Source organism: Triticum aestivum, chromosome 5B (genome assembly GCF_018294505.1).
Source record: "Triticum aestivum cultivar Chinese Spring chromosome 5B, IWGSC CS RefSeq v2.1, whole genome shotgun sequence".
In the NCBI taxonomy this organism is placed as follows: Eukaryota; Viridiplantae; Streptophyta; class Magnoliopsida; order Poales; family Poaceae; genus Triticum; species Triticum aestivum.
In genome coordinates this window covers 120,947,249-120,958,783 of record NC_057807.1, presented here as the reverse complement: position 1 = coordinate 120,958,783, position 11,535 = coordinate 120,947,249, and the positions used below count along the sequence as shown (strand labels likewise).

General features: G+C 46.5%; 1 protein-coding gene across 1 annotated transcript; it reads right to left on the bottom strand.

The window, feature by feature from the left end:
- Positions 1-6,085: 6,085 nt before the first annotated feature.
- LOC123110736 (uncharacterized) lies at positions 6,086-11,296 on the bottom strand. The gene is made up of 2 exons (XM_044531332.1): positions 10,713-11,296; positions 6,086-8,851 (listed from the first exon to the last, which is right to left on the bottom strand). The coding sequence occupies exons 1-2, from the start codon at positions 11,056-11,058 to the stop codon at positions 8,313-8,315; spliced, it is 885 nt and encodes a 294-aa protein (XP_044387267.1). The 5' UTR covers positions 11,059-11,296; the 3' UTR covers positions 6,086-8,312.
- Between the last annotated feature and the right edge of the window lie 239 nt (positions 11,297-11,535).

The following is an 11,535-nucleotide window of genomic DNA, read 5'->3' as shown; positions in this document are numbered from 1 at the left end:
TTCCATGGGCGGCGGCGCTTCTTGGAGAGAGAGAGAGAGAGCGAGCTGGTGAGGGAAAGGAAGGAGAGGTAAGGAGGAGAAGGAGGCGGGCGGCACTGGCCTGCTGGCTCCGGCGCGGTGAGGCGGCGAGGACGAGCGAGAGGCACGGCGGCGCGGGATCGAGCGAGCGGCTCGGGACGATGGGCAGCGGCGGCTGGCGCGGTCGGGCCTGGCGCGGGCCCGCGATGGGCTCGGCGGGCCGCGGCCGCGGGGGGAAGGCTGGGGAGACGTGGCGAGGCCACATGGCAGCGGGGCATTGGCTGCAGGGGCGCTGGGGGCTGATGTGGCAGCGCCCGATTGGTCCGGGGCGCGGTGGCGGCGGCGCCAAGTGGCGGAGGTGGGATAGTCCAGCGTGGAAAGCGAGGAGAAGGTGGCAGGAGGCTGGCGGCGCGCGGATTTCAAGGAGGGAGTTATCTGCTGCCAAAAATGGAAGGGAAAGCTTCCTTTTATAGCTAGAGGCTAGGGTTTGAGGGGGTTTTGGACCCTCCGATCATGATCGGACGGTTCCGTACGCGAGGGGAGGTAGGTTGGGCCTAGGAGGGGTTAGTGGGTTGTGTTTAGAAGGCCTTGGGCTGAGAGGAGAGAGAAGAGGAGCGGCCCTGTGGTAGTTTCGGAGACCGAAACATCTGACGAATAAACCGGCAACGGTGCCGCTACGGATGACGATTGGGCTACCAAACAAAATCCAAATGCGACGAAACTTGACAGGCGGTCTACCTACACTATAGTGAGACCGCACGCCAACTTTCACCCCATTCAAAGAACATTTTTATGTCACTTATAAAATAATATTTTGGAGGTGTCGCGGGCGCGTGCGAGTGTGGTCTGGACTCCGAACAGACAACGGAGAGAACCGGGGGAACCTGAACGGATGCAAGTTTTGAAAAACATGAAGATGAAATGCAGATAATGACATGGCAAAATGCAACACGCAAGCAAAAGACATGGTAACTACGTCGAATAACTGGAAGACACCTGACGCATCGAATCCGGGGCGTTACAAACTAACTCATTAGTTACTTTGCTTGCAAGGCTTCTTATGATGTGCATTACCGAGAGGGCCCAGAGATACCTCTCCGATACTCGGAGAGACAAATCCTAATCTCGATCTATGCCAACCCAACAAACACCTTCGGAGATACCTGTAGAGCATCTTTATAATCACACAGTTACGTTGTGATGTTTGATAGCACACAAGGTATTCCTTCGATATCCGGGAGTTGCATAATCTCATAGTCGGAGGAATATGTATTTGACATCAAGAAAGCAATAGCAACAAAACTGAACAATAATAATGCTAAGCTAACGAATGGGTCTTGTCCATCACATCATTCTCCTAATGATGTGATCCCGTTTATCAAATGACAACACATGTCTATGGTTAGGAAACTTAACCATCTTTGATCAACGAGCTAGTCTAGTAGAGGCTTACTAGGGACACGGTATTTTGTCTATGTATCCACACATGTATCAAGTTTCCGGTTAATACAATTCTAGCATGAATAATAAATATTTATCATGATATAAGGAAATATAAAATAACAATTTTATTATTGCCTCTAGGGCATATTTCCTTCATTGGGTGCGTTCGAGGAAGACGATGATGCGTCCAACCGGAGTGGTTGGGAGCCGGAGGTGATGGCGGCGAGCAAGTAGAAATAGCGGCTCAAGGTACCTACAGCGTCTACATGAGCCAACCAAACGAGTTGACATGCGCGCGTGACCGTCGGGTCACCAGAACCACACCGGCGACGAGCTCGCGCATAGACGGGCTCGGCCACGGCGATAATTATAGCTAGAGGGCGCCCGAGAGAGAGAGGGGGTGAGGGGGAAGACGGGGGTGCTCACGGTGAGCCTGTAGAGGTGTAAAACGGGCTCGAGGAAGGTTCGCTGGTGCAGGATTCGTCACTGGAAGTCGTCGGAGCTGAGGAGGAAGAAGGGCTCGGGGCGGCGTCGCGGGGGCGTCCGAGTCCTCGTGGCTCAGCATAGGGGAAGAAGAAGACGCAGCGGGGCTCTTGGGAAGCCTGGCAGCGCTCGAGTGACCGCGGCAATGACGACAACGCGACAATGTTTGCGAGCGGACGAGCTCAGAGGGGAGAGAGAGGCTGAGGGGAGAGAGCGAGCGAGGGGGATCTGGGGCTAGGGTTAGCAAGGAGGGGTGCGGGCGACGACCTTATCCGCGTGGGCGGCTCCATAGATGGCCAGCGCATAGCAGATTGGTGTTGTGGACGGGTGCGGGGTAGCCACCGCACCTCGGTGAACAGGATGGGGGGAGAAGACGACGAGTGGGGAGGCAGGCTGGGCCGGCTGGGCTGTGTCGTCTTGGGCCGCAGGCCAGGTAAGTTTGTGCCCATTTCTCCCATTTCCTGTTTTCCTCTCTTATTTATTAACAGGGGTAAAAAATGATTATTTAGGTTAACCAAAAGAGCTAAGAAAAATGTGGGACTTAGCCTATTAAATAGTTTGCATTTTTAGGTTGTGCCACAAAAAGTTCAGAGGCCAGAGGAATCAATTTGCATTTTCCACAAATAAATTAGCACTTTAAAATGCAAATTTTGCATTGTAATAATTGCTACAGTCCATCTTAGCTCTTGGCTGATGTTGTTTGCCTTAACAATTAAATGTTATGGAAGTTTGGCTAAATGATGAACTATTTTGTAGCAACTTGTGCAACTCCAGATTTCATTCGCAAATTGAATTTGATTTCAAAGTGGAATTTCAAATGATGTTTGAATCAAAAGTGAGTAAGCACTGTTTAGAAAAAATTATTAGCTTAAGCACAAAGGGTTACTGTAGAATGACACTGGGGTGTTACACCCGGGAGGACAGCGCCCGCCCGACGGACGGATCCATCCATCGCGACGCCATAGCGTCAGCTCACTAGGCGCTTGAGTACGGTGCTGGATCCTCGCGGTCCCAGCCAGAACACCTCTCCTTCCCCATCACCAGTCGGGCAGCGTATGAGTCCCACCGGGAATGGGCAGCCCGCTGTGGGGAGGAGAGGATAAGGGCCGTCACGGCGGAAATGGCGGCGGAGGAGGCGGCCGATGTGGCGGCACGGGCGGCCGCAGAGGAGGATGCCATCCATGCCCGCATTGTGAAGAAACGGCAGCGGAGGAACACGCGCGCCCTCGCCCGAGAACAAAATCGGGCGGTCTATGCCATGGCCGGACTGCCAAGGAGAAAGAGCACAGCGACGGCGAGGACAGCTCCAGCGACGAGAAGATCCGGCTCGATCCGTACTGTGTCTTCGATCGGTACTTCTGCGAGAAGGACGGCAGAGACATCGGGAAGGGCAATGGCAGCCATGGATTGACTCCACCATAGTCGAACATGCCAAATTTTGGTAGTCCGATGGCATGTTTAGTGTAGTGTGATGGACTAGCCGGACGATGCGTGTGCATCGACGTAGTTGCATGAGTTTATATGGATTTAAGATGGTAATTGAGGTATCCGGATGTGAATTACATTATTTGAGGGGTGCCGGCCAGTGTCCGCGGGCGCGCCCGCGGGTGTTTAAGGGGTCGGATTTGCCAAGTATGGTTGTAGATGCTCTTACATCCCCGTAAAAGATAGTGTGACAAAAGCCGGAAAATACATAGAAACTCCTAGGTTCCCACAACCCTATATGAATATTAAATTCAAAAAACACCAAGAAAATTAAAAATAATCTGAAATTTGGGGATATCAAACTTGGATCCCCAATCTACTCCGGCGTGAAGTTTCATGAAATAAATATCAAGAAACGTATCCGTGGCGAAAAAATATAGTCCAACCTGCAATCCATCCAAACAATTTTCTTTTTCCGTACATAGGAAGTTCTTGTCCTTTTTACGGAGAATACATTTCCTGCTCTTTTTTCACGAAACTTCACACGAGAGTACATTGGACACCCATATTTGACATCCCGAAATTTCTGATTATTTTTAATTTCCCTTGTTTATTTTTTATCTTATAATACTCATATAGGGGGTGGAGCAGCTGAGTGCTCCAAATTCTCTTTCGACAGCCCTAATATCCATCCTCTTATGGGGATGTGGCTTGCGTTAAAGTCCCGACTTGGCGCAAACAACATTGGAAGAGGAAACTGAAATTGGAAAATGGCGTGGGTCCACTAAGATACAATTTGATTAGGGCAACTCCAACCCGCCGACCCATTTCGTCTGGTTGTATCCATTAGGATGCATAAGGGCAAAAACCATAGGCCACACGCGGATGCAAGCCCATTTTCTGTCCGCTTTGTGTCGGTGTGGATGCAAATCCGGCATGAGTCAAACACGCGCCCCGCTCGTTGTTTGCCTCAGGTCCGCGTGTCGGCCACCTAACCACCGTCCTTCAGTCCTAGTATTTAATTTCAGGTATGCGAGGGGTCTGCACTTCAGCCACCCAACCTCCCCGGGCGTCCTTTTTAATGCCACGCGTGCCGAAGGAGGCCTCCCGGTCCACTTCTTCCACTTTTGCTTCCCCGTGCCCCCAACGCCCAACATCCAGCCCTAGCCACTGGCACCAGGTTCTGGAAGCACGGCAAGCACGATCACGAAGTCGGCTCATCCTCGGGATGCCGCCACGCGATGAACTTCACGTTGACGCCGCAGGGAGCTGCGTACTGGGAGTATGGCATCCCACTGTCCTGGCCCGACCTGCCGCACGGATGTCATCTGACCCCCGATAGGGTTCTGGTTCCAACGGTGTCGACCTCAAGCTGCGCGCGGCGGGCCGTGATCCGCCGCCATCGGGCTCAACTCCCCGCTGACCTCCGCGATGCCCCAGCGTACGCGGTGGACTCGCCACACTGGGACACGCACTTCACCGACGAGCACGACCAGCGCCGCCTGTCATGCTTCGATCGCCGCTCCACCACCGTGGTGGTTGAGGAGGCCTAGAAGGCATACAAGCAGCCCGTCGAGGAGCACTACAGGAGGGCCATCGAGGAGTCCAAGCTCGAGGAGCTCGCCAGGTTGCCTGGCCTGACGCTGGCCGAGTCGGCCGACGTGCACGTCAACGCCCGCGCCTGAGTCGTAGCTGTGGCCGCTGTCGTGGTCGTGGACTGTTATGATTTATTTAATCCTATTAATCCCTGCTTTTCCTAACCGAGGCGGTTGCCTCGCATCTCTTCGGTCGTACCCCTTCAGGAGCTATATGTATGTGTAAATGCCATCATCAATGAAAACAACAATTCACTTTTACTTCTCAGTCTCCTTCTTTCTCGTTTCTTTCAACACGTTATCAGCATGCTCGTAACCAAGAGCGATTTGGCCAGACGAGAAGAAAGCGACGTGAGGCGGCTGCGAGGCGTCGAAGGCTTCTTCTCCCGACGACCCTCGGCGCCACTGTTGCGCCCGGCGAGACCACCCACAACAGCGACGCGGCTGTTAATCATTATCCACATCAAAAGGGGCTTCCGTTCCAAGATTACGGTTGTTTCTTCGGCGCTCGAGAAGTCAGCCACCACGCGCACATGGAGACTCCCCATGGAGACGATCATGCAGAGCCATGCATTCATCCCCACAAGAAATCAATCCAGGATAAGGTCAACTTGATTGTCTATTTGTGATTAACATGATCTTTTGGCTGATCGTTTTTCTCTGAATTAATCAGCGATCGGCCGACGTGACGCCCGCGCCTGAGCCGTAGCTGTGGCCGCTGTCGTGGTCGTGGACGACCATGATGTCCTGCTCAGGTGTGGTGCACGCTCGTGTGGCTGAGGACGTCCGAGGAGGAAGCTGAGCGGCACGCGTTGGAGGTGGCGGCCCAGGCAGCCTTCCAACGAGAGTTCCCGTGGATGACAAAACCAGACTTGGATGTCTACCCGACCCAAAGGAACAAAATGCGAACAAATTTTCTGCCCGTTTGGGTCGGTTAGATTTGCCCTTAGTGCCATGAGGGCTACGGGCTACAACATCGATATGAAAAAGGGATTCCAAGCTACACACTGATATATTTGATAAACACAGTTTGAATTAATCACTTCTGAGAGTAACTCCAGAGTTTATCACAATCCACTGCATCGTTTTGTGATAAAATTCTACTTCTGAGTTGGGCAGAATCAGTCAACGTTTCAATCTCATACAATTCCATAACTGATAAATATTTTTTGAGCCATTTTGTAAATTAATGCATACCATTAGAGAGTTTCAGAATCCTACATAAATAAAAATCTGCTAACTGATGAACATTAATAAAAATAGATAGAACATTGCGACGATAATTTGCATCCTGGAGTCAACTGTTAGATGCTAATAATCCCCATCTAATGTAGCAAACTTTCCTAATTTTAATTGATACTCAGCTGATGATGAAAGCAAAAGGCAGCAGTAATTTGGTGGTGGCGACATTTTTCAACCTTTTCTGACGTTGCGCAGCTAGCTCCCAGTTTTTACAACCAGCTCAGGGAACAATGCAGTAAACAATGTCCCTAAAATAGAGCGAAGAAAGAAAGGATTAGAAACCTTGTGCAACAATTTGCTTGCTTTGGGCACGAAAATTGACTTATAGAAACCAAAGTCTGGCAGCTGACAAATGTAAAGCATGACAAAGAACTGGCTAAATTATGCAAGAAGATCAGGAAGTTTGTCTTAGCAGAAAAGCATGACAAAGAACTTGTTCAGCTATGTTCAAGGTTGAACATCCAAATTTGATGTGTACCACTGCTTCCAGAAAAAGGATAATAACATGACAATACACAGCCAAACACATAAGTATTTTTTATACAAAACACACACAAGCACGCACACGCCATGTACAGGAACGCAAGTAGGCATGCACAAGCACACAAGTATTTAATGAACCAAGGAATATAGTTCGAAAATAAACTAGCGACTAGACATGTCTAGTGTTGTTAGAAAATGAACTAAGTTATCTTATATGAGAAGTACAGCAAACTTTCTTTCCGCAGAAATCACCATTGAAACTAACAGCATCCGTATACACCTCCGATGTTCTAATGTTCAGCATTCTGAAGAGAGCACTGCAAATGTGTTTGTTGTACCATGTTATCAGAAACAAAATTTGATTTAGGTCATGTCTCAGCACTGAGTTGCTTTTTTTGGGGGGGAAGCAGTTATTATTAAATCTATACTCACACTACATGTGCATGGGATACTTGACATCATTTTAATTATCAACTGTTAACATATTATATATATGTACGGTCTTGTGAATAATCTGTACCTGTCTGCAGAGAACTCGTCAGTTCTGGGACTGAGCTGTGGGACTAAGACATCTCTAGGCTATTTATACAAATTTAGGCCTCTATGGATGATTTTACTATGAAACTGGATTGTTTTATGAAGTTTCTGTTATCGCACGAGGCACATAAAAAATTTAGTTCTTATGTTCTTGCGAAATTATTTCCATTGTTGCACTTAAGTATTACATTTATACACTATGCAACACACATATAGTAGTTAGCATGAGAGAAAACTATGCTAATCTGTTACGGTACAGTAATACAGCTTATAAATTCATAGGGAGATTTACTTTCCGATCTAACCAAGTAACCATGTAAAGGGACTGGTTCTGGTCTTGTCCAGTCAAACTACTCACCAAGTACAGACTGTATAACTATTTGAAAGACTGCTTGAAGTGGATAAAATTTCGCTATCAAGCCTATACTTGCAAGCTTTTCACTATAACTCTCATGTTTTCAATTGAAAATATTCATTTCATGTTTGCTACTTACATTTGCACCTTGATATCTTCAGATTGCTCGTAACTGGAGATTCGCTTGCCGAACTGAATAGGAATAGTACATTTATGCTATCATGGCCAAAAAAGGTTATACACTGATACTCCAATGTAATAACAGAATGTGGATTCTAATTGCCCAATTCATTTCAAACATATGTATCTGGAAATGGAAACAAAATCTAGAAAAGAAAACTGAATTATTCTGTCAAGTGATTTGTGAGTCTTATCTTTTAATTCCTTGCAGAATAACCCAGGAATCTGAAATTAACATAACCTAGCTATATGGAACAGCCATGTTATGCCGAAATTCTATTGTTAGAGACTCTTTTGTCATCATCTCATGCTGTTCAGGGTACTTGCTGTGCTATGCTACAACATTAGGCCAGATAGTATATGAAATAGCATCTACTAGTATATAAAAAGACTGGTATCACAAATTCAGCTACTTTTGTGCCCACTTAATTCATATGTATGCACATTTGGAGTTTATCTTTCCTTTTTATCAAATCTAAACCAAAACAAAATGCAGAACCACATGAAAACTCCAACTTCAAAGACTGAAGTAGTAGAATTGCATGTCTTACCTATTTCCATGGGGGCTTGGCAAATACAACTTGGCGAGAAACTGATCTCCTGTTCTTGGTATGCCCCCCGTGAGCCACGGCACTGGAGAAACTGTCTCCTCCCTCACTAAGACAACACACTGATCTTGTATGTAGATACTCATGTAGACTTCGCACAAAAAATGCTGACATGCATATTGCAGCCAAACTGGTGATGACCATAGCAGCAACTGGACTAATCATCACTCCTACAAGAAACCCTAGTAGGCAAAGCACTAAGCACCAAATGAACACGACCAATGAGGCATCCTTGGTCACTGGACGGTCTAACCAAAACTGCATAATGTGGGAAGACCAGAGATAAAGAAGAAGGCAAAGGACCGCAGCAATCTCAGAGACCAAGATTATCAGCCTTTGGCATTCGTAGTAGAAGAGTGCAGCAGTGAAGATGAGAAGTATAACGGACCGGTACACGACTACCACCTCTGCCATATTGCGTTGTTGCCTATGCCTCTTCTCAATCTCATCCTTAGTAGCCTTTGGGGTGGGAACAAGAGGACCTACAAATAACAGTGAAATCAGTAAAATGAACAGTATAAAGAAACAAAAAGGGAAACAAAGACAGTGAGATATACGAGGGGAGCATGTGAATTTGAAGTAACACAGTCTTCTATTCAAACATGCCATAATAATATATTTTTATTTCATTGCAACCATACACACAATGAAACTACTACGGAGTCGTTACAAACGTTCTATGTGGCATTGTTGTTGTTCTGTTAAAGTCAACTTAAAAAATAACTGGATTATACTTCATCTCTCTCATAAATCGTAACCTCATCCACTTATGTTATGTGCCTGTCTTTAAGCTCTTATCTACCTTGGTCTTCACCAACCATGTAAGCACGGACAAAAGAAAAACATGATTCAAAGATCATTTGCAAGTTTTGTGAAACGGCTTATCTTGTCATTCAGCAAGGCTTGCCCCCAGTAAATCACTAAAATATAGAACTTGAACTGAATTATTCATGAACCGTAATGTGAAAGCTCAATTGGAAAGGTTCACCATGATTCGAGTTGCGCTCATATGTGATCAAATGACATATACAAGAACTTAAAGAAAAAGATGCACAAGCAAAAAAAACCTGCATAACATGATTAGACCCTGTCATAAAGTTGTACAGTAAAACCTGAATCATATCATCCGACTCTCCATCATCTTTCCATGCTCTAGGTTCATCTCGGAGAGGTTTTTTAGTTCTGTAGAGACTGCGTACGGTTTGCTTTTGCAAGCTAATTATTGTTAAGGTCAAAGATGAAGTGCTAAGATAGTTGGTTTTGGTCTAGTAATCTGGAGCTGACAGTCATCCATCATGCTGCCTAGTAGCAGGAACAGCATCACACGTGCCACAAGTCACTTAGCAGTTATTTCCGGTGTTTGTATTTGCTTAGCGTTTCCTTTTTTAATTTAACTACGAAGCTATATGACCAAAGTACAACTGAAAAATCCAAATTGCTCATATGTAAGTGACGATTCTGATATACTTATTGTTCCGACAAACAGATAAAAAATACAAAATAGAAACTAACTACTACGTTTTACTAATCAAGAAATCACAATGTGCCTGAGTCAAATGATTATGCAAGCTATTTATTCCAAAGATGAAGTGCTAAGATAGTTGGTTTTGGTCTAGTAATCTGGATCTGACAGTCATCCATCATGCTGCCTAGTAGCAGGAACAGCATCACACGTGCCACAAGTCACTTAGCAGTTATTTCCGGTGTTTGTATTTGCTTAGCGTTTCCTTTTTAATTTAACTTCGAAGCTATATGACCAAAGTACAACTGAAAAATCCAAATTGCTCAAATGTAAGTGACGATTCTGATATACTTATTGTTCCGAGAAACAGATAAATAAAAAATACAAAATAGAAACTAACTATTACGTTTTACTAATCAAGAAAATCACAATGTGCCTGAGTCAAATGATTACGCAAGCTATTTATTCCAAAAAAAAGTATGTAACTAGTACCATTAACTGCTCTACTTGTTCCCATTATGCAAATCTATATCACCCATGAATACAATTTATAAACTACTCCCTCCGTAAACTAATATAAGAGCATTTAAATAACTACTTTAGTGATGTAAACGCTCTTATATTAGTTTACAGAGGGAGTACTCATGTAACTGTATCAGATTTTCTCGCAATTGTCTTTGTTTCCTTCCCCCTTGTTCCAAGCAACATGTTTTTAAAACCCTAACAGCATGTCAAACATCTTAATACATGTTTGCAGGAGACATATGACCTGATTAGACAAACAGCTGTATGTTCTTACTTGATTCTAAGACCTGGGTACCAAGGTATACACTAACTTGTCAAATAGCAAGGAGCAATTGGCGAACTTTAGATAAACTTACCAACTTTAAGCATAGGAAGTGCCTTGGTTAGGTGACCATGCTTGGCGGAGAAGTCGAGTGGCCGGGGAGGATCCTCCGAAAGCCGAGAGCCTTCTGACTGCGACTGATGGGTCAGGCGACCACGGTGGAGGGGATCTTCATTGCCTGAGAGTGAGGACGGTCTTGGAGAAGCCCGATGACGTTCGGCTGAGGATGCCGAGTACGGACGAGGTCGGCGACCGGCGGAGGTGGCCGGCGGGGGTGGAAGGGACCAATAGCCATGGAGGTGCGGGGTGTCCTCAGCAGGGGTGGAGACCAGAAGCGGGGAAGTATTCTTGCGACGTGTAACCGAAGACGAGGATGCCATAGATCGGCGAGTGGCGGCGTGGTATGTCAACTGCGGAGGGGCTGGGTGCAGCGGAGACCCAGCGCGTCGGTGGAGATCTCGGTGGCGAACGATGTCGGGCGATTCTCGCGTCGGCCTACCAAGGACGAAAACGACGGACCGGAGGAGTGGAGGCGGGCGGTGGTGGTAGCGGAGGGTTTGCGGCGGCGGCGTGCGCTTTTATGTCCGCGGAAGATATCGGCTTGCAAACCCCTCGCTCTCCCCGCCCCAAGGAGTGTCTTTTTCTCTTGGATTTCGAATCGAAAACTAATAGGAGTAGGAACGACGGAAATTGCCTTTGGTGACCGAGTTCACTGAAGGCCTCCGGATTCAAAATTCAAATTTCACCAAAATTCATATTTTTACATTTAAAAAAATTAAAAAAGTACAGATATACACGAAGGCATAACACACATGTGTGTAAATTTTCAAGGCAAAACACGTTGAAATGAGGGTTGT